At 40.0% G+C, this 24,581-nt stretch overlaps 1 protein-coding gene across 1 annotated transcript in view; it reads left to right on the plus strand.

The window, feature by feature from the left end:
* Window positions 1-7,079: 7,079 nt before the first annotated feature.
* The window catches only part of LOC121372393 (transmembrane protein 151B-like), a 54,684-nt gene continuing 37,182 nt past the window's right edge, over window positions 7,080-24,581 (plus strand). Inside the window, exon 1 of the mRNA XM_041498696.1 lies at window positions 7,080-7,359. Within this exon, the coding sequence (XP_041354630.1) occupies window positions 7,327-7,359 (33 nt within the window). The 5' untranslated portion in view covers window positions 7,080-7,326. The remainder of the gene's footprint in view (window positions 7,360-24,581) is intronic.

Consider the following 24,581-nt stretch of genomic DNA (forward strand, 5'->3'; position numbering starts at 1 on the left):
CTCAATATTGTTGTATGTATACATAATATGTAATAAAATATGCTTTCAATCAAAACTCAGTACCTACTTGTTTTAAGACCGGTAGCGCCTAACCTCTAAATCACCAAGACCGGTCCTTCATTGCTTATTTATACTTACTTTTACTTATACATGTACTTATTTTCGTGCTTATATCCAATTAAGGTTCAAGCACGCTGTCCTGGGCACACACCTCAACTGTCTGTCCCGGACAGTGGGTTAATTGTTAGTTTTTAGTGGTTAGTGAGAGAGAAGAGGGTGTAGTGGCCTTACACCTACCCATTGAGTCGTTAAAACTCGCTCTGGGTGGGAGCCGGTACCGTATTGTGCACCCTGTACTTACCAGTCTTATGTCCGATGGCTTAACCATGTCACCACCGAGGCCGTGAGAAAGAAGTCGGTGTAGTGGTCTACCCACTGAGTCGCTAAAGTCGCTCTGGGTGGGAAGCCGGTACCGTACTGTTCACCCTGTACTTACCAGTCTTATGTCCGATGGCTTAACCATGTCACCACCGGGGCCGTGAGAAAGAAGTCGGTGTAGTGGTCTATCCACCGAGTCGCTAATGTCGCTCTGGGTGGGAGCCGGTACCGGGATGTGAATTCAGTACCTAGCAGTCGATGACTTAACCACTACACCACCGAGTCCTGTTTATTTTCACCTTGTATTGTGCTGTTTAATACCCCGTCCTATGCTGCGTACAGGTAGTACTAAACCAAATAACTTCCGGCTGGGTCAAAGTTCGAGGTGCACCGAACTTTTTATAGAGAAGTTAACACCGCAAGCCTGTGATTGGTTATAAATGTGAGTCTGTTGGTTGTAAAAAAAAATAGTTTCATCTGGGCTAAAAATGTATGCAATTTTATTTCATGTAGTACCACCGTGTCAAGTAGCCTTGTGCTTGGAACATGTATGGGGTACCTGTAAAAAAACGTACTCAAATTTTGTGCGAAACTAGGGGTGTTGTAGAAACATCTGGTTATACCGAAAATGAGCCATGCTGCAGTTAATACTTTGAGGTAGGGGTTGTAGTACTGATATTTATAGGTCATAGTTTGGTTGATATATTGCATATAGTGTTTTTAAACACAGACGTTAACATGGTCGCCTATGGAATTTTAATTGGTATAGTCCGACCTATAGAGTTCTGGCTGAACTGCACCGGTCGGCGTAACTTCGATTGCTCCATGTGTATGTAAACTAGAGGGACTTCTGCTACTGATAGTCTGGCTCGACTCGACGTTTATCTTCATTGCATTCCCACTGTGATAGTTGAATACATAATTAAAGCACGCTTTCACAAACTCGCTAGCTTTATTGCGTCTCGTGGGAGATAGTGCACTGCATTACTGCACATAGGTATTGACGATTCCTCAATACAAGACTTTCAAATTGGCGTCTGCAAATAAAGAGTTTGCCTACCTAAGGGACAATAAATACGTACGAGTAAATGCTGATGATATATGAGCAGTCGATATGTGCATCTATTCATTTTAATTTATTTTCATGTTTATATGAAATTAATGTTCAAGCACGATGTCATGGGCACACACCTGTGGTAGTTGGTTTATCCGTTCGTGACAGACGTTATGGTCAGTAGTAGTAGAAAGAGAGGAAGAGAAGAGAGAGGGAAGATAGAAATGTTTTATTTAACGACGTACTCAATTTTTTTTTTTCTACGGTTATATGTTGTCAGAAGAGAGAGATATATAGAAAACGAAGAGAGAGAGGAGAGAGAGAGAGAGAGAGAGAGGAGAGAGAGAGAGAAGAGAGAGAGAGAGAGAGAGAGAGAGAGGGAGAGAGAGGGAGGGAGAGGAGAGAGGAGAGAGAGGGAGACGGAGAGAGGGAGAGAGAGAGAGAGAGAGAGAGAGAGAGAGAGATCTGAGAGAGAGAGAGGGAGAGCGAGAGAGAGAGGGAGAGAGGGAGAAGGAGAGAGATAGAGACGAGAGAGAGAGAGAGAGAGAGAGAGAGAGAGAGAGGAGGAGAGGGAGAGAGAGAGAGGAGAGAGAGAGAGGAGAGGAGAGAGAGAGTGGGATTGGAGAGAGAGAGAGGATATATATATATATATATTATATATATATGAGGACGAGGGATAGAGAGGAGAGAGAGAGAGAGAGAGAGAGAGAGAAGAGAGAGAGAGAGAGAGAGAGAGATAGAGAGATAGAGAGAGAGAGAGAGAGAGAATGTATACATATACATATACATACATACCTATAAAAGGGAGTGATAGAGAGAGGCGAGAAAGAGGGATAGACGATTAAGAGGGGGAGAAATAGGAGTGAGTGAGGAAGACGGACAGACAGACGAGATTGTAATGACCTTAGATTCCATCACTCTCGCCGCCTGATGCCGGAAACAGGATACGAATCAGTCTTAACTCGATGGAATAACCAGCAAGACCGACAACATTGATACATCTAATAATTAACACCTATATACGTGTGTTCAGTTAATGCCAATATTATTATACAAGAAATATCTGATTGATTACAAGAGAGCAATATTATTCATGGCATAGTCTAAGTTTAGTTATGCAACATTACAACAATCAGAATCTGTATCTTGGGATGACCTCATCTTTCCCCAACGCTTGACATATGAGTGAGACTAGATATCGAGAAATGCACGTTAAGTACATCATAAATATTCCGAAAGCTGTTTTTGAATATTCCAGAAGCTGCGATTTATAACCTTTTGGAAGGATAAAATCGTCCAATTTACCATAACCAGGATTCCGACCAAAATCGACATCTGCTTCTATTAAGAGGAATACAATCTCATTGCTGCCGGTGTAACATGATTTCGACTAATACAGCTTTTACATACAAATACACATAGGCGTATAAGCGTGTTGGCTCCCATTTTTGTAGGGGGCAGACTGATGTTTGCCCGAATTAAACGGAAATGCCTGAATTTGATTCATATTGTCATTACTGCCAAACAGCTACATAGGCTTGCAAACGAAACACTATGCATTTTATCATGGATTACAATTAATATTGTGTGTAGAATGATAAAAATACACTGTGAAAAGGTTTCAGGCAAGCTCATTTTGCCCGAATATCGCTATCGCTTTTGTCAGAATGTGAGGATTTGTTCCAGCCCTGTTTTGTTGTTTTGAATATCAATTTCCGCATATCCACTGTGTTTCTGGTCGTCTTAATGTTTGTAGTAGCTGAAACTGGAATTTACCTCCCAATAACATCGTGCGTATTGTATACTGAACTTCACTGAAAACGCATTAGTCAGATTTGTTTTTCAAAAAAGAATATCAGAACATTTTTACTTTTAACTGATTTAGGATAACTGGATGTATTCTAATAGACAATAAATAATCCAAATATTGTATACAAGAGTTAGGATTATTGTGTGTTTTATATAGCACATGCGGTAGCAATAACAACTGAAAATTGGGTGGTGCGTTTTCGATGGAATTCAGTATATATTAAGAAGTAAACTGTAGTTTAGGCTACTACAACACACTGAATACATTTCACAATGATATTGATATGTAATTTTAATCATTAAAAAAACCTCTGCCAGCCGGAAACACGTGACAAGGGCAACAGAGTCAAGTTAAAGTTTGTTTTGTCTAACGGCACCACTAGATCACATTGATGTATTAATCATCGGCTTTTAGATGTCAAACATTTTTACCATTAGTAGCATCAGATTTTTTATATGCATCATCCCACAGACAGGATAGCACATACCACAGTCTTTGATATACCAGTTGTTGTGCACTGGCTGGAACGAGAAATAACCCAATGGGCCCAACGACGGGGATCGATCCCAAACCGACCGCCAGTCAAGATACTCTCTTTCAAATAATTGATTTAATGTCATCGTTTTCTACACAATCGACAGACAACCATTATATTATGCAGTCACTATTATACAAACTGTCGAAAACTATGCACAATGTCTAGACGTTTTGCTAACATATTAATAAAGGAAAGGAATGTAGAGTTTGGTTTGCAACACCTCAACATATTATTTATTCGACGGCTATTGGGTACTGATATAGCATGTCAGAGAAGATGCTCTAGCTGTCTTCTAATTAGTAGCAAGGGCTCTTTTATATGCACTTTCACAGTAGAGCAAAAACCTTGGTATTTGATTTACCAATGGTAGATCACTGGGAGTAACAAGAAACTATTTCTGGGCCACACGCTGCTTTCCGTTAATGGCAGAGCACTCACTTGAGGTGTGATGGTTCGGCACTCACTTGAGGCATGACGGTTCCAAGGATCGATCGTCCTGTGTGGACATTTTGTTTATACATTTTGTACTTATTGTTGTGCTTATATCCAATTAAGGTTTAAGCATTCTGTCCTGGGCACGTACCTCACCTAGATAGGTTGTCTGTCCATGACAGTGGGTTAATGGTTAGTTATTATTAGTGGTTACCGGCCTCGGTGGGGTCGTGGTTAAGCCATCGGACATAAGGCTGGTAGGTACAGGGTTCGCAGCCCGGTATCGGCTCCCACCCAGAGCGAGTTTTAACAATTCAATGGGTAGATGTAAGACCACTACACCCTCTTCACTCTCATTAACCACTAACAACTAATAACTAACCCACTGTCCTAGACAGACAGCCCAAATAGCGGAGGTGTGTGCCTAGGAGAGCATGCTTGAACTGGCTAGTGACAGAGAAGTCGGTGAGGTGGTCTTACACCTATCCATTGTATCGTTAAACTCGCTCTGCGTGGGAGCCGGTACCTATCAGCTTTATGTCCGATGGCTTAACCACGACACCGCTGAGTCCTGCCTCTACACTGGTATATTGGACACCAAACATCTGTAGTTAACGATGTGCTACTTTACATTGAACATTGAAATCAAGTTAACACGTTTTTATTGGCTTACGCTTTACAACTCATCAGCATATATGCAATATGTACAGAGTAATAGGGGAAATGCTTTTTTTACACATAACATTAAAAATGACAGCTAAATTAACTCACATTAAAGGTGCTATGTCAAAGTTGTAAAAATGGCGTTTCCCGCTAAAAAAATATTTATTACTATTTCTTTGAAATATAAAGTTTATACCTTCAGCTATATGCCTATAAAAATACAACCAAATAATACAATTTACTAGTACAAAAACAATTATTTTAGAGGGGAATCTTGAGTGTGTCACACGCATTAACTAGTGACGTCACTGTTTTATGCGTAGACATTCAACACACTAAGTTTACCCTTAATTCTTTGCGGTCAATTGACAAAGAAACAAAGATGGTGGTCATGCTATTTTTAGCCACAAATTATTCGGGAATCCCCTCTTGTCGTTCAGTACAAGACTTAAAAATTATTATTCTAGAGTTGATTATGGAAAGATTATGCGTGGGATTGATTAATTTGTAAAAAATATCGAAATAAGGTAGTTTCAACTTTGACATAGGACCTTTAAGTCAGAATCATCTATTGGTTAATCTCACCTTTTTTGCATGTTACATGAAATCAAATATATGTGTTTTATAGCCATTCCAAAACAGCGTTCGGCGATCGAAATCCAATTTTTATGGTCCTAACACTGTGTTTGTTTAACCATAAAACATTCACTTCAAACGGAATGTTCATGTCGGTTGGGACGAAAATAACACATCTTTTTATGGGATGGTAACCAGTTGATCTGGTTTTCTAAATAATGGAACTTGTAACGGTAAAGATATTAACTAACAAATGCTGATCAATACATGTTTATTTTTACTGGTCCATCATCCATGTTACTGTTTGGTTACATAATCAGTTATCGGATCTCTTCGCCTGTGCGTCATATGTTTGGTAGCGTGAACATCCGGAGACAGTTGGAAAGAATAGCTATGGTAATGCATGAGTTGGACGTCAAAACATATTCCAAATAATAATTAACTGGAAGAAAATGTTGCTGCTGAATATACAGACTGCAACATAAATGATGACAAAGTGCAAAAAAATTAAATTAAAATATAATTTTCATGGTATTGAGTACCTATGACGACTAAATAATTCCTTGTGGCATTTTAATTAAACATTCCTTATATTTCCTCAAATACTGAATTCAACCAGACTGAGCGAAAAAACAACGTTTTCTAGACTGATCTGTGCGTTTTATGTTAAAGCAACTTACCATTTCGGGGACCAGTCAAACAGTTTGCGAACGTTAGCGTCGTTTACACTCGGTGAACACAAGACTGAATTTTAACTACATGTGTACAAAGAAATTGGTGATATAAATGTTAGGGATTACTTAGCACTAGGTATTACTTAGCATTACTTTGATATTCAAAAGTTGTATTTGTTCTGGTCGTATTACTTAATATATGTCTCTCTTTTTTTAAATCTCGAACATAAGCAATATACTGACGTGATAAATACATGTCATACAGGAACTACAACGTTTCTGTCTGCAAGAATTTAATTAGCCATCTTAGCCTCAATGGCTTATTCAATGTAGACTGGTATCTGACACTGAGTACCGTTATTGGCTACAGTCTACGACACGCGACGCGGTCACTGGCTAGACTAACGCGCGGACGTCGCGAGAAAACAGTTGGCTTAGTGAATCCTTAAATGGCACCGACGTCCCTGATTAAGTAATTTAGACAAATCCCATTCTGATGCTATGAGTATCTCCGGAGTCGCCTATGGTTCAATCTAATAAGACAGGTTCTTAGTTACTTCTCACCTCTATTACGGGCCGGTCTAAAAGTCGCCCAGCAAGATTTGTTCCGTACAAGGCAAACACGCTTTTTACGGCCGGCAGACCTTTGTGTGTTTGGTCGCGTTACGGTTTGAAATCTTTTTTAAAACTGCTTACGCGACTGGAAACCTCCTTCAAGCTCAATCAAGTGACGGCGCCGTGTCAATGACTAACACAGCAATACGTCAATCGATATGATCGATTTTTATCGTTTATATTACTAACATAAATAATCTTGTCAACATGAGTTCCGTGCCACTGCCAGAATTGGGAGAACATTGGCCAATGAAAAGTCTGCTTAATGGTGGCTTCACTGGCGCGGTAATTAATGATCAAAAATGATTCGGCGTCCTCGTCTGTGCAAGAAAGGGTAAATTATGGCATAATCAAAATAACGTGTCCGCTCACTTGATGGGTGAATTACAAAATTACTATGGGATGCTGATGTCAAAGTTGCTGACCTTTCACCAGGATCAAACTAGTTCCGGTGCAATCACCAGTGTTAGCAGACGACGATTGGGTTTTGCCCGCGCGACGTAGCAGTCTGACTGTGGTATTGATCGAGAACATCACATTCAAAATGCGGGAAACCGTTATCATGGCTTGACAATAATGGAGCAGCATGTATATGGAGGAGGGAGAGCAAGAAGAAGAGGTAAGCCATACATTTATATTAGTCATTAGTAGAACACACCATTTGCACGCACCTCGCCGTCACTTCCAACAAATAACTGGTTTCTTTGATGCTGAAAATCCCTTCCACGACTCTGGGTACCTTCTTAGTAAGTAATAAGAGGGTATACCTCTTCCGGTCGAGTACATGTCCCAGCTTTATAGAAACATACATATTCTAGCCTTCTGTCTCTCTGCAAGTGTATTTTAGTGTTAATAATAACTTAAGAATATTTAGTAAACCAATATTTGTAAATCACTAATGTCACAGAAAATGTTTTGCATTTTAGTATTTTGACTCATTCCAACTACATTGTACCGATAGTTGTTTAATATTTAAACGCTAACGGTCTTGGAGATTCGCTGTTGTTGTTGTCAAGGTTGTTGGCTGATATACTGGGTTTTTTATGATTACGAAATGGATGAGGGTTTTTTTTACATGAATTATTAAAGTGATTCGGTTTCGCACTAGTGTTTCCTTTTAAAGAATTAAATCAGATGTAAAACACAAAGTTAAAGGGACTGTTTGTTGCCATTGTAAGATGTTTCCGACTAATAACGATTACAGTAACACTTTCTATGAGTTTAATTTTGATTAGAACGTTAGTTTAACTATATATGATCGGCCGAATCTTTGTAGTAGCTTAAAAAACATTTATTTCATAATATATACTAGTATTTTTCGTATGTATGAAATTATTGGACGATAAAATCTAGTTTGAATTACTACAAAAATTAAAATGAACATGTTGAATATACAGACACTGATATTGTAAACATGAAAATACACTGCATGTGTGTAAAAGAAGATGTTTAAAAGGCTCTACTATTCGGAAATATGTTACAATAGTAGACATCGATATTCTGAATAAGAAAATGCATTGCATGTGTAACAGAAGTCGTTAAAAAGGCTCTACTAGTCGGAAACATATTTTAATAGCAGACACCGAAATTCCAAATAAGAAAATACACTGCATGTGTAAAAAAAAAAAAAAAGTCGTTAAAAAGGCTCTATTAGTCGAGAACATGTTACAATAGCAGCAAACTCGGTACAGTGTTTTTAAAGTAACAGCATTCTTCATTAAGCTGCATGTCTGTGTGATTGCACGTATTGATTATATAAGAAAAAAAGATAAAAGCCAATTCTTAAATAAAGATACTCGATATGACGCATCACTGGAAAAAAATGGCACGATCAATATCCCATTTAGAACTCATTCATGCGTTTTCATCGTTACGATAAAACCTTCTAATCTGATACACTGCATGCACCAAATTGGACATATTTCAGTTCTTCAAACTTACTTAGCAGCCATATATTGCAAATATACCATGTAAAGACAGCATTTGCGAAAATTACATGTTACGGTACAGTACAATGAAGTTGTTTTTTTTACAATGTCTATTATATGACAGATTTCTATTAATTTTAACATGTGAGATGTAGCTAGCTTCGAATTTGAATTTGAACTTTATAAAACGAAAGGCAACAACCAATATCAACTACTGACTAGTCTTGTACAACACATATAGACTACCAAATGTGCAATATTCGCGAAATACCTGATAGCATCTGAAATATTTCACTGACAAACAGCTACAGTTTTACTATTTCTTCTACATAGTCTGTGGTCCAAACTGTAAATCTGTTTTTATTCCTAATCCGATTTCGTTGTAAGAGCCATGTTCGTGACAATCATTACATTACATAAATTGATACAAAAATAGAATGTTAAAAGATTTTGTCGTTTGAAAACATGGCAGCTATTTTCTTTAATCTAATAGAAGTCGAAAAAAGGCAGAATTTCTCAACTCGGAACGAAATCAGTTAAATAAGTTACAGACGCAGTTAAGAGCAATTTGTGGGCGACCAAATTATTTTATTTTGCATGTAACACATAACAATAAGATCAAAAGGAAAAGCTCGTTATGGAAAAAAAACCTAAAGTTGAAGATGATTTATTTTGTATGCTTAAATGTTAAAAATGTACAATAGACTTAATAATAAAAATGGAGAACCTATTATCGTAACCCTATCCTCAAAATATCCAGGCAAGTCCACTCTTAGGCCTAACATCTGGATATCCAGTGACCTATCTAGGGATAACTTTAAAGATGTGTATATGCTTGTAATAAAGGTACTTTGACATGTCGTAATAAGAACTATCGACGTCTGTCACTATTTGAGAGAAGGCGAAACCCGCGACCCGTTTTTCTCACGTCACTGTATCGACGGACCGTCCTAATGGACGGAAATCTGGGAGTAATTGCTGTTGTAATTTTCCTCCAGCGCCTTCTTAATGACCGTGCAGCCCAGAGCATATCTGAAAATTACCTTGGATCCTGACAGCACCACGTACAACAATCTTTACGGTGTTTGAAATCGCGTGTATTTTTCTCAAATAATTACTGTATTTTACTGACGGCTGCAAGCACATGTTCCTCTGTTTATTTCTTGGATTTAGTTTGTGAGATCTGTTACTTTTTAGCACTGGAGAAATACCTTACAAGGGTTTTTAATTCGTGGCATTGGTGTCTATAGGACTAAAGAAAGACATATAAGGAATCTAGTAATCCTTTTAATTAAAGTGTCGTTACAAATAATTAGAAGCTTGTTTTTCAAATGGCTGTCGTGGGCTTTCTTTTATGCCATAGGTTGGCGTTCGTTTTGGAGTGTGAATATTCATAAGCGATAACATTCAAACTGACCAATCACTTGTTATTCAGAATTTTATTCGCTAAACTTTTCACTGCCGTAATAATATATTTAATACCCTGAGTGTGTTATTACCATATTCACCATTTATCATGCCAATTGCCATAATTCAGTATTTATCACACCAATAGCCAATAATTCAGTATTTTTCAAGTTAAATTGTCCCGCTGTAGTAATTCAGTATCTTTCATGCTAAACTGACAAATTGCCGCAATTCGGTATTTGGCTTAACTAAATCAGTATTTATCGTGACAAATACTGTAGCTGTCGTAATTTATTATAAGCCTTATGCATCAGTGTTAGCCACTAAGCAATATGCAACATTAATAACGTGACAAAAATACACATGAATATATTTACCACAGAAATTTGCTAAAACCGTATCCGTTTTTGCACGTTTATTAATTGTTTATCTAAAAGTTAAAACTGTTTTATTGTCACATGACGTAGTTGTTTAAATACCTCCTGCACTGATTTGTTGTTTTCATTGCTGATAATAATCATTCAACAGTAAAAGAATTACAAGTTACCGCCCATTAACCTGTGTTACTAACGGAGAAACAATTGATAATGATACTTTCGTTCTCTGATCTACGAACGTGACATCGACCCTCTGAGACCGGCCTCGGTGGCGTCGTGGCAGGCCATCGGTCTACAGGCTGGTAGGTACTGGGTTCGGATCCCAGTCGAGGCATGGGATTTTTAATCCAGATACCGACTCCAAACCCTGAGTGAGTGCTCCGCAAGGCTCAATGGGTAGGTGTAAACCACTTGCACCGACCAGTGATCCATAACTGGTTCAACAAAGGCCATGGTTTGTGCTATCCTGCCTGTGGGGAGCGCAAATAAAAGATCCCTTGCTGCCTGTCGTAAAAAAGAGTAGCCTATGTGGCGACAGCGGGTTTCCTCTAAAAAAAATGTGTGTGGTCCTTAACCATATGTCTGACGCCATATAACCGTAAATAAAATGTGTTGAGTGCGTCGTTAAATAAAACACTTCTTTCTTTCGACCCTCTGAGGTGCGGGACATCGCACAGTGATAACGGTCTGTCTAGGATTTATCCTCGTCAGTGGGCCCATTTGCCTTTTTTCTTGTTCCAACCATGACCACGTCTGGTATATCAATGGCCATGGTATATCCCGTCCTGCTTATGGGATAGTTCATATAAAAGACCCCTTGCTACTAATGGAAAAATGTAGCGGGTTTTCTCTCCAAGACTATACATGTATGTCGAATTACCAAATGTTTGACATCCAATAGCCGTTGATTAATAAATCAATGTGCTCTAGTGGTGTCGTTAAAAAAACCTTTACGTTTTAGAGCAATAAGCAAATATATGTGGTAAATGATTATTTTATGTCATGTTTAGTATTTCATCTTCAATTTGATCCCTATGTATTTAAAAAAAAACCATGCACATAATTATATTATTGGTGACCACATAATTATATTATTGATGACCACATAAGTATATTATTGGTGACCACATAATTATATTATTGGTGACCTAAAACGTATCATTCATATTTGGTTATTCCTTTTTAAAACTATTGATGACACTATTATCCATTAACACACTAAACATCAAATGTAGTACGATACTGTGATGACAATTATATACAAGTGAATAGTAATAACGAAAGTGGTTTAGTTTTCCAGGAATTGCCACATGGGCTTAACATTAATTCCCTGACACACTTCAGTTCATGATAATGCTGCAAGCTATCTTCGTGCTTGCATTTAATTAAGGTTCTAGTATGCTGTACGTGACAAATGAGTAGCAAGAACTCTTTTAAATGCATCTTTAAAACTAAGGTTGTCGGTCTAATGCGAAGAAAACAAATCCGCTTCCACTATATAGTTCACTCGTACCAACTGACACCAACAGGTCTTTCATAAGCACGTACCCCTAAGAGGAGATCACATACAGCCTAAGAGGATATTACGTACCCCCTAAGAGGATATCACGTACCCCCTAAGAGGATAGCACGTACACCCTAAGAGGATAACACGTACACCCTAAGAGGATAACACGTACACCCTAAGAGGATAGCACGTACCCCCTAAGATGATATCACGTACCACCTAAGAGGATAGCACGTACACCCTAAGATGATATCACGTACCCCTAAGATGATATCACGTACCACCTAAGAGGATAGCACGCGCCTCCTAAGAGGATAGCACGTACACCCTAAGAGGATATCACGAACACCCTAAGAGGATATCACGAACACCCTAAGAGGATAGCACGTACACCCTAAGAGGATATCACGAACACCCTAAGAGGATATCACGTACATCCTCAGAGGATAGCACGTACCCCCTAAGAGGATAACACGTACATCCTAAGAGGATATCACGTACACCCTAAGACGATATCACGTACATCCTAAGACGATATCACGAACACCCTAAGAGGATATCACGAACACCCTAAGAGGATAGCACGTACACCCTAAGAGGATATCACGAACACCCTAAGAGGATATCACGTACATACTAAGAGGATAGCACGTACCCCCTAAGAGGATAACACGTACCCCCTAAGAGGATAACACGTACACCCTAAGAGGATAGCACGTACCACCTAAGAGGATAGCACGTACACCCTAAGAGGATATCACGAACACCCTAAGAGGATATCACGTACATCCTAAGACGATATCACGTACATCCTAAGAGGATAGCACGTACACCCTAAGAGGATATCACGAACACCCTAAGAGGATATCACGTACACCCTAAGACGATATCACGTACATCCTAAGACGATATCACGAACACCCTAAGAGGATAGCACGTACACCCTAAGAGGATATCACGAACACCCTAAGAGGATAGCACGTACACCCTAAGAGGATATCACGTACATCCTAAGACGATATCACGAACACCCTAAGAGGATATCACGTACACGATATCACGAACACCCTAAGAGGATATCACGTACACCCTAAGACGATATCACGTACACCCTAAGACGATATCACGAACACCCTAAGAGGATAGCACGTACACCCTAAGACGATATCACGTACTCCGCCAGAGAATAGCACGTACACCTAAGAGAATATTGTGTACCCCCTAAGAGGATAGCACGTACACTCTAAGAGGATAGCACGTACCCCTAAGAGGACAGCACGTACACCCTAAGAGGATAGCACGTATCCCCTAAGATGATATCACGTACCACCTAAGAGGATAGCACGTACACCCTAAGAGGATAACACGTACACGCTAAGAGGATAGCACGTGCCACCTAAGAGGATAGCATGTACACCCTAAAAGGATAACACGTACATCCTAAGAGGATAGCACGTACACCCTAAGAGGATATCACGTACATCCTAAGATGATAGCACGTACTCCGCCAGAGGATAGCACGTACACCTAAGAGAATATTGTGTACCCCCTAAGAGGATAGCACGTACACTCTAAGAGGATAGCACGTACCCCTAAGAGGATAGCACGTACACCCTAAGAGGATAGCACGTATCCCCTAAGATGATATCACGTACTACCTAAGAGGATAGCACGTACACCCTAAGAGGATAGCACGTACACCCTAAGAGGATATCACGAACACCCTAAGAGGATATCACGTACATACTAAGAGGATAGCACGTACCCCCTAAGAGGATAACACGTACCCCCTAAGAGGATAACACGTACACCCTAAGAGGATAGCACGTACCACATAAGAGGATAGCACGTACACCCTAAGAGGATATCACGAACACCCTAAGAGGATATCACGTACATCCTAAGACGATATCACGTACATCCTAAGAGGATAGCACGTACACCCTAAGAGGATATCACGAACACCCTAAGAGGATATCACGTACACCCTAAGACGACATCACGTACATTCTAAGACGATATCACGAACACCCTAAGAGGATAGCACGTACACCCTAAGAGGATATCACGAACACCCTAAGAGGATAGCACGCACACCCTAAGACGATATCACGTACATCCTAAGAGGATAGCACGTACACCCTAAGAGGATATCACGAACACCCTAAGAGGATATCACGTACACCCTAAGAGGATATCACGTACACCCTAAGACGATATCACGAACACCCTAAGAGGATAGCACGTACACCCTAAGACGATATCACGAACACCCTAAGAGGATAGCACGTACACCCTAAGACGATATCACGTACTCCGCCAGAGAATAGCACGTACACCTAAGAGAATATTGTGTACCCCCTAAGAGGATAGCACGTACACTCTAAGAGGATAGCACGTACCCCTAAGAGGATAGCACGTACACCCTAAGAGGATAGCACGTATCCCCTAAGATGATATCACGTACCACCTAAGAGGATAGCATGTACACCCTAAAAGGATAACACGTACATCCTAAGAGGATAGCACGTACACCCTAAGAGGATATCACGTACATCCTAAGATGATAGCACGTACTCCGCCAGAGGATAGCACGTACACCTAAGAGAATATTGTGTACCCCCTAAGAGGATAGCACGTACACTCTAAGAGGATAGCACGTACCCCTAAGAGGATAGCACGTACACCCTAAGAGGATAGCACGTATCCCCTAAGATGATATCACGTACTACCTAAGAGGATAGCACGTACACCCTAAGAGGATAGCACGTACACCCTAAGAGGATATCACGAACACCCTAAGAGGATATCACGTACATACTAAGAGGATAGCACGTACATCCTAAGAGGATAGCACGTACACCCTAAGAGGATATCACGTACATCCTAAGATGATAGCACGTACTCCGCCAGAGGATAGCACGTACACCTAAGAGAATATTGTGTACCCCCTAAGAGGATAGCACGTACACTCTAAGAGGATAGCACGTACCCCTAAGAGGATAGCACGTACACCCTAAGAGGATAGCACGTATCCCCTAAGATGATATCACGTACTACCTAAGAGGATAGCACGTACACCCTAAGAGGATAGCACGTACCCCCTAAGAGGATAACACGTACACCCTAAGAGGATAGCACGTACCACCTAAGAGGATAGCACGTACACCCTAAGAGGATATCACGAACACCCTAAGAGGATATCACGTACATCCTAAGACGATATCACGTACATCCTAAGAGGATAGCACGTACACCCTAAGAGGATATCACGAACACCCTAAGAGGATATCACGTACACCCTAAGACGATATCACGTACATCCTAAGACGATATCACGAACACCCTAAGAGGATAGCACGTACACCCTAAGAGGATATCACGAACACCCTAAGAGGATAGCACGCACACCCTAAGACGATATCACGTACATCCTAAGAGGATAGCACGTACACCCTAAGAGGATATCACGAACACCCTAAGAGGATATCACGTACACCCTAAGAGGATATCACGTACACCCTAAGACGATATCACGTACACCCTAAGACGATATCACGAACACCCTAAGAGGATAGCACGTACACCCTAAGACGATATCACGTACATCCTAAGAGGATATCACGTACACCCTAAGACGATATCACGTACTCCGCCAGAGGATAGCACGTACACCTAAGAGAATATTGTGTACCCCCTAAGAGGATAGCACGTACACTCTAAGAGGATAGCACGTACCCCTAAGAGGATAGCACGTACACCCTAAGAGGATAGCACGTATCCCCTAAGATGATATCACGTACCACCTAAGAGGATAGCACGTACACCCTAAGAGGATAACACGTACACCCTAAGAGGATAGCACGTGCCACCTAAGAGGATAGCACGTAGACCCTAAAAGGATAACACGTACATCCTAAGAGGATAGCACGTACACCCTAAGAGGATATCACGTACATCCTAAGAGGATAGCACGTACTCCGCCAGAGGATAGCACGTACACCTAAGAGAATATTGTGTACCCCCTAAGAGGATAGCACGTACACTCTAAGAGGATAGCACGTACACTCTAAGAGGATAGCACGTACCCCTAAGAGGGTAGCACGTACACCCTAAGAGGATAGCACGTATCCCCTAAGATGATATCACGTACCACCTAAGAGGATAGCACGTACACCCTAAGAGGATAGCACGTACACCCTAAGAGGATATCACGAACACCCTAAGAGGATATCACGTACATACTAAGAGGATAGCACGTACCCCCTAAGAGGATAACACGTACCCCCTAAGAGGATAACACGTACACCCTAAGAGGATAGCACGTACCACCTAAGAGGATAGCACGTACACCCTAAGAGGATATCACGAACACCCTAAGAGGATATCACGTACATCCTAAGACGATATCACGTACATCCTAAGAGGATAGCACGTACACCCTAAGAGGATATCACGAACACCCTAAGAGGATATCACGTACACCCTAAGACGATATCACGTACATCCTAAGACGATGTCACGAACACCCTAAGAGGATAGCACGTACACCCTAAGACGATATCACGAACACCCTAAGAGGATAGCACGTACACCCTAAGACGATATCACGTACATCCTAAGAGGATATCACGTACACCCTAAGACGATATCACATACTCCGCCAGAGGATAGCACGTACACCTAAGAGAATATTGTGTACCCCCTAAGAGGATAGCACGTACACTCTAAGAGGATAGCAGGTACCCCTAAGAGGATAGCACGTACACCCTAAGAGGATAGCATGTATCCCCTAAGATGATATCACGTACCACCTAAGAGGATAGCACGTACACCCTAAGAGGATAACACGTACACCCTAAGAGGATAGCACGTGCCACCTAAGAGGATAGCACGTACACCCTAAAAGGATAACACGTACATCCTAAGAGGATAGCACGTACACCCTAAGAGGATATCACGTACATCCTAAGAGGATAGCACGTACTCCGCCAGAGGATAGCATGTACACCTAAGAGAATATTGTGTACCCCCTAAGAGGATAGCACTTACACTCTAAGAGGATATCACGTACCCCTAAGAGGATAGCACGTACACCCTAAGAGGATAGCACGTATCCCCTAAGATGATATCACGTACCACCTAAGAGGATAGCACGTACACCCTAAGAGGATAACACGTACACCCTAAGAGGATAGCACGTGCCACCTAAGAGGATAGCACGTACACCCTAAGAGGATAACACGTACACCCTAAGAGGATAACACGTACATCCTAAGAGGATAGCACGTACACCCTAAGAGGATAACACGTACACCCTAAGAGGATAGCACGTGCCACCTAAGAGGATAGCACGTACACCCTAAGAGGATAACACGTACCCCTAAGAGAATAGCACGTACACCTTAAGAGGATAGCACGTACACCCTAAGAGGATAACACGTACACCCTAAGAGGATAGCACGTACCCCCTAAGATGATATCACGTACCACCTAAGAGGATAGCACGTACACCCTAAGAGGATAACACGTACACCCTAAGAGGATAACACGTACATCCTAAGAGGATAGCACGTATACCCTAAGAGGATATCACGTACATCCTAAGAGGATAGCACGTACACCCTAAGAGGATATCACGTACTCCGCCAGAGGATAGCACGTACACCTAAGAGAATATTATGTACCCCCTAAGAGGATAGCATGTACACTCTAAGAGGATAGCACGTACCCCTAAGAGGATAGCACGTACACCCTAAGATGATAGCACATACCCCTAAGATGATATCACGTACCCCTAAGATGATATCACGTACCCCTAAGAGGATAGCACGTACCCCCTAAGAGTATATCACATACCCCCTAAGATGATAGCACGTACACCCTAAGAGGATATCACATACCCCCTCAGAGGATAGCGCGTACACCCTAAGAGGATATCACGTACACTCTAAGAGGATATCACGTACCCCTAAGAGGATATCACGTACATTCTAAGAGGATAGCACGTACCCCCTAAGAGGACAGTACACACCCCTAAGAGAATATCACGTACCCCCTAAGAGGACAGTACACACCCCTAAGAGAATATCACGTACCCCCTAAGAGGATAGCACGTACCACTGCATTTGGTATACCAGTCGTTTCCAAAAGTATACCCGTGGATCTAAGTACTAACTGAGTCCAACGTCTGTTAATTTCGATATTAACTACAGCCTGTGTTTTCATGTGGTATAGATGTAGCTATTTCATGTCGCTCTCTTCTAGTTATAATGAAAAACACAAATGGCACGGGGGTGGAGAGGGAGGACATAGCCTAATAGTAAATTGCTCGCCTGATTCGCGATTGATTTGGGACCGTTCCCTGTCTATTTCTCGTTCCAACCAGTGTACCACGACTTTTATATTAATAGCCGTGGGGTATGCTACCATGTCTGTGGGACGGTGCATATAAAAGATCTCTTGCTACTAATGGAAAAAAAAAAGTTCTTTATTACATAATTTTTGTCAGATTTACTAAATGTTTGACATTTAATAGCTGACGATTAATGAATAAATGTGCTCTAGCGATGTCGTTAAACAAAAAACAAACTCTCACTAAGGAGCACGTATATATGATTCTATTTTCTCTTAATGCTGTTATGATCAAGGATATATAACAAAAACTATGCGTGCTTCAGCACACACACATATACACACACATCTTTCATCGGATGTTTCTTTATCTCGTCTAATTCAGTTACTGTCTGTTGTCATGGTTACTTGCGATTCACTTCAAGTTCTGCAACATGTAGATCTATTATACCCGGTACCTGACAACTACTCGGATGTGGTGTCAGTGATTGTTTGGAAAGCATCTCCGTGGTGAAGCCGTGGGATCGCAAATTACAATACACTCTTACGTCCATTATTTATAAGCCACCAACATAGTCTACTGGTAGCCGGGTAATTCACGGGACGTATCACATGCAATCAAATTACCTTTTTAGGGGGAAAAAACCACAGTGGAACTGGAAAACCTCCACAGTGGAACTGGAAAAAAAACTATCTCTGTACATTATACTCCAAGGTGTATTTAGACAAAGGTAAAAACAAATAGGTTGATGAGTTACATTAATGTAAGTACTGCAGTGCTATCTCATTGTTGTTGTTTATATCCGAGGATCGATCGCGCTGTATTTGACACGCATATCATTTCTGCCAGGTCGTTCTGCCCAAAGCAGTAGTTAATATATTCAGGCTGGTGAACATAAAATATGTAGAAGGTCGCAGATCGTAGATTGTCACAGTATTTAACAGAACAATCTATTCAAAACACAGCGGCAACACACTTTCAACATAAACAAGTAATTTCTGGAAAGTATTGACCTTTGACCGGCTCTGTTTCCGTCGTCTATTAGTCAGAAAAAGAGACATCGCCCGTCGGACTGGTAGTTGCATTTTTTAACTCGTCCGTCAGAATTTTACTCACATTTGGCTAGCGGACAGTACTTTCTGCACCTCTGAGACCCCAGTATCTACTATCGTTAATCACTACACCGGCCGGTGTTTGTCTGCGTTTATCTGCAACAGTATGCGTCGGTTGGTGATGTGTCACCGATTTTATGGCAACCAGGCTGTGAGCGAGGGTTTCATTTTCGTTTATTATCGTACTTCTATCCGATTAAGGTTCAAGCACGTCGTTCTGGACACACAACTGAACTATCTGAGCTTTTTGTCCAGGATAATGCCTTAATATTTAGTTGTTATTTTATGAAAACCAGGCTGTGAGAGAGGGTTTCATTTTCGTTTATCATAGCTGGAATATCTTAGCTTTCTATCCAGGATAATGCGTTAATATTTAGTTGTTAGTGATTAGTGAGAGAGAAGTTGGTTTAGTGGTCTTACATCTCCACACTGAGCTGTTAAACTCCACTCTGGGTGTGAGCCAATACTTGGGTGTCAACTCAGTATCTACCAACCTTACACACTACCCGATCGAGACTGGTTTGACAGGGTAAATAGACCGGGAGCCAGGTGAGATTTGTAGAGGGACCCCAACTGACTACAGAAACCCAATTCTTAATTAAATATAGTGCGGGAGTAAATAGGGGGCGCTACTGAAATTACCCCCAAAATGGGATTTAATTGTTGTGAAAGTTCCATCCAAAATTCCTTTGCTACTTATTAGATGACATCTCACTGAGCCCAAATCCACAACTTAAGAACAAATATTTTGCGGGAAAGCCTACTTAAGAAAGCCTCTAATTAGTGCTAATTAGGGATTTAATTGTTGTGAAAGTTCCATCCGAAATTTCTTTGCTATTTGGTAGAGGACATGTCAATGAGCCCAAATTCACTGCTTAAGAAAAAATATTTTGTGGGAAAGGCTACTTAAGAAAGACTCTAATTAGTGCTAATTAGGGATTTAATTGTTGTGAAAGTTCCATCCTTGGAACCAAATGTAAAATGTAGAGTATGCTCACCCAATTCAGAATTATCAATTTAAGAAAAAAAAAAAAGAAATGTTTTATTTAACGACGCATTCAACACATTTTATTTACGGTTATATGGCGTCAGACATATGGTTAAGGACCACATAGATTTTGATAGGAAACCCGCTGTCGCCACTACATGGGCTACTCTTCCGATTAGCAGCAAGGGATCTTTTATTTGCGCTTCCCACAGGCAGGATAGCACAAACCATGGCTTTTGTTGAACCAGTTATGGATCACTGGTCGGTGCAAGTGGTTTACACCTACCCATTGAGTCTTGTAGAGCACTCAATCAGGGTTTGGAGTCGGTATCTGGATTAAAAATCCCATGCCTCGACTGGGATCCGAACCTAGTACCTACCAGCCTGTAGACCGATGTCCTACCACGACGCCACCGAGGCCGGTGCACTTAAGAAGAAGTCAAATGCTAATTAGTGCTAATTAGGGATTTAATTGTTGTAAAAGTTCCATCCTGAATTCCTTTGCTATTTGGTAGAGGACATGTCACTGAGCCCAAATCCACTGCTTAAGAAAAAATATTTTGCGTGAAAGGCTACTTAAGAAAGACTCAAATTAGTGCTAATTAGGGATTTAATTGTTGTGAAAGTTCCATCCTTGAAACCAAATTAAAATGTAGAGTATGCTCACCCGATTCAGAATTACCAATTTAAGACAAATATATTGCGGGAAAGACAAAATAATGACTTATAGCATCAATGTGAAAGGGTTTTTTTTGTTTTCTTTAGAACATGGACATGTAGTATATCAATGGATAGCTTTTGGTGAGTATTGTACAGATAAGTCAATATTATGTATGAATATGGTATACAAAGTCATAAAACATGTTAATAGCCATTTTTACTTAAATATAGTTTTAAAAAGTCTCTATTTTTCCTTCTAAAAAAACTATGCGGATTTAGTTTATATTACCCGGTATACAATTTATATATGCCTAAATTATCTCTATTTCTTAGGTAAATTAATAGAATATACGACATTTTGTATTATAGTGAGCATACTATATTACCTGCCCTTAAATATTATGTGTGCATTTCAATTAAAAGGTTTCACTCAATATTAACATCATCATCCAATTCATCATCATCAAGGACAAACGTGTGTCTTTGATGATAGAAACATACCATTTTGCATTTCAGGACATATCTTCGGAAATATTTTTGAAATAGCAACATTGGAGATTTATTCGGTGATTGTTGTGCAGCCATTTTCAAAATGGTAATTTTGGCTGCCATGGAAGCCAGTGTAGGTGTCAGAATTGAACATACGAGTATTTATTGCTATATACACACTTAATAACACAGATTTACATATGTAAGTCCGTTACACATCTTGTAGTTTACTGCTTAATGACAATTTCATGTTGTTGTTTTTTCGTTAAATAGCTAACATAGTTTATACTAGACTAGTATTTCAAGGGCAACATCAGAATTAATGCCACCAAACACTATTTATTGAAAAACACCTCTTGGTCAATACCGGTGCACTTTAGAAACAATCTATGGGGAACCAAATGTGAACTGATCAACACCACACAATTCATCGGGAACATACAAATCCTGATCTAAATTAAGAGCCGTAACCAACAGTGTTTGAATGCAGAAGAAGAAGAAGAAGAAGAAGAAGAAGAAGAAGAGAAGGGTTATGTCCATCATATCTCTTTGGGGAAAGTGACTTACATATTTAATTATGTTGCGAACATCACATGATTCATATTACACTGGTTAGTACATATGCCCAATGCACATATTGCAGGCATGAACCTCGTAGGTCATATGAGTCAATGTACCAGGAATAATTTTTGAATGGTATGGTTTTGACGAAATGAGATTATTTCGTGGCTATATTCCACGATAACCATCAGCCAGGGAGTACCACCCCTGAGAGGAATGTGCCTATCATTTCTCTTGTATTCCTGTTTTTGTAACGCTGCCTATCATCACTCAATGTGTGTAGTGAAAATGGAAGTTCTCATTCTGAATCCCAACCAAATATTCATAATTATCCTGGACCACCCTTTGTATGCCAATGATAAACTTATTGAATGTATATGTCTATTAAGTCATAGTGAATATCACTTAATTGTGTTTCTCAGATGCCTTTATATGAAGATGGCAGCATTCAAAGTGGTAGCAAATCTATATTCTTGATGGTAGTGAATTAGTGGATGTCCTAGTATATATAGGCTGGAGTTGCCTCTTCAGGATCGACAGATTCCTTTCCCAAAAGTCACTAATGTGACGCATCCCCACCCTCCTACAGTAGAAGACATGTATGATTTATACTTCATCGGTCAAAGACTGCTGCAATCATAGAATCATGAACCCTGTTCCAATTTTGTTTTTCAGTTCTGCAGTTGGAAATAAAAATAATGCTCTTTCTTTAAACATTTGAAAAGCAAATTTCATTTTGCATACAAGTATTTTATTATTATTGGTTTCTTGAAACAACACAAACTAGGTGACTTTCAATGCATTTGCAAGATTTGGCAACACTTAATGAATAAAATGTTGATGTATATGCTGAATTTTGGCAGGGTGCTTCACAATAAAAAAAACACACCATGATAACCATTCTTTGCTGTTGCTATTGACCAGGAACATGAGGAGAATAATGCTTCTATGAAAGGTGGTAGCAGAGCTGGAGTCATCTATGAAGATTGGTCAAAAGTTGAAATATTTCAGACACCATGAATAGACCAAATACACACAGAAGACATTTCTGAGAAATATCAGATTGGGACATATGGAAAATATATTTAAAGAAAGCAGCAAATAGATGAGGCATTGAAGTCTAAGCTTTCAATGCTATGATGAACAGACTTATTAAGATGGGCAATGACAAGTATGGTATATTTATGAAGGAATGGTTTGTTTCTTAGATCGTTTCGAGATGAATAAGTTTTTCTTCAAATGACTTCTAGTTTATAATAAATCCAAAGAACAACAGCATCTGTCTTGAAGGAAGACTGTTCCAGGCTTTATTACATTTCTTGTCAAATACAGACACATTTTGCTTTAAGTAGATGATGTTGTCAGTGAAGGACATTCTAAAATCCAAATACACACAATGGACAGTTTTCTTGGTTCTGCGTTGGAGTAACATAGAGCTAGAAAGTTTGTTTTGTTCAATGACTGGCTAGTGGATGTCAAACATTTGGTCATATAATCTAAGAGGAAACCACTATAAGTTTTCGTTTTGGGTACCAGGCGCGGGGCACTGGCTGAGGCAGGAAAAACCAGTCGGAGCTTGGGTTCACCTAAGGGATTCAATCCTTTGACTCAAGCATGTCAGGCGAACGCTGTACTTACTGAGTTAGATCTTGCCCCCAAGGAGAGGTAGAAGTCAGTGTGGACAATTCTACTGTAGGCCATTAATGCATGTCAAAAATTACATTTATGTCGCTGCAAGAAATGGTGTTGAAATGATTTAAGGCTTTTCTATTATGCAGAGACATGTCAGTATGTTACACAAGCAGATCCTGGTGGTACAGGGGTTGTAACCACATTTATGACATACTAGTATTTGCTGTATTGTGACAGGCTGCATGTTCGAAAACTATGTGTTATTAACTCTTTAAAAAAAATCTTTAATATATTTTGCCTTGCAACAAGGGGTCATCTATAAAGAAGTACATTTGCCCAAAAAGGGGGGGGGGGAGAGGGTCGGGCATTACATGGGGAGGGGTACATACGTCAAAATGTATTATTTTATTGGTGTCAGATGGATGCAGTCCATGCTCTTAATTGTGTCCGATGTACTTTTCAGCGTAGATAATTAATTTACACCTGAACACGCGTAATGATCAAATATACAAAAGGTGTGCATGGAGCAGGGGTGATATAAAAATCCCCGATTTTGAAAACAAAACCCACTTTATAGATGGTCTCCAATTAGCAGTCTGAAAAAAACATTTTACAGTGACAAGATGGCGCACATCGCTCAGCAAACAAAATGGCTATTAACATGTTTTATGACTCTGTATACCATATTGATACATAATATTCACTTATCTGTACAATACTCACCAAAAGCTATCCATTGATATACTACATGTCTATGTTCTAAAGGAAAAAAACCCACCTTTCACATTGATGCTGTAAGTCATTATCTTGTCTTTCCCGCAATAT

The sequence above is a fragment of the Gigantopelta aegis genome, chromosome 4 (genome assembly GCF_016097555.1).
Source record: "Gigantopelta aegis isolate Gae_Host chromosome 4, Gae_host_genome, whole genome shotgun sequence".
NCBI lineage: Eukaryota > Metazoa > Mollusca > Gastropoda > Neomphalida > Peltospiridae > Gigantopelta > Gigantopelta aegis.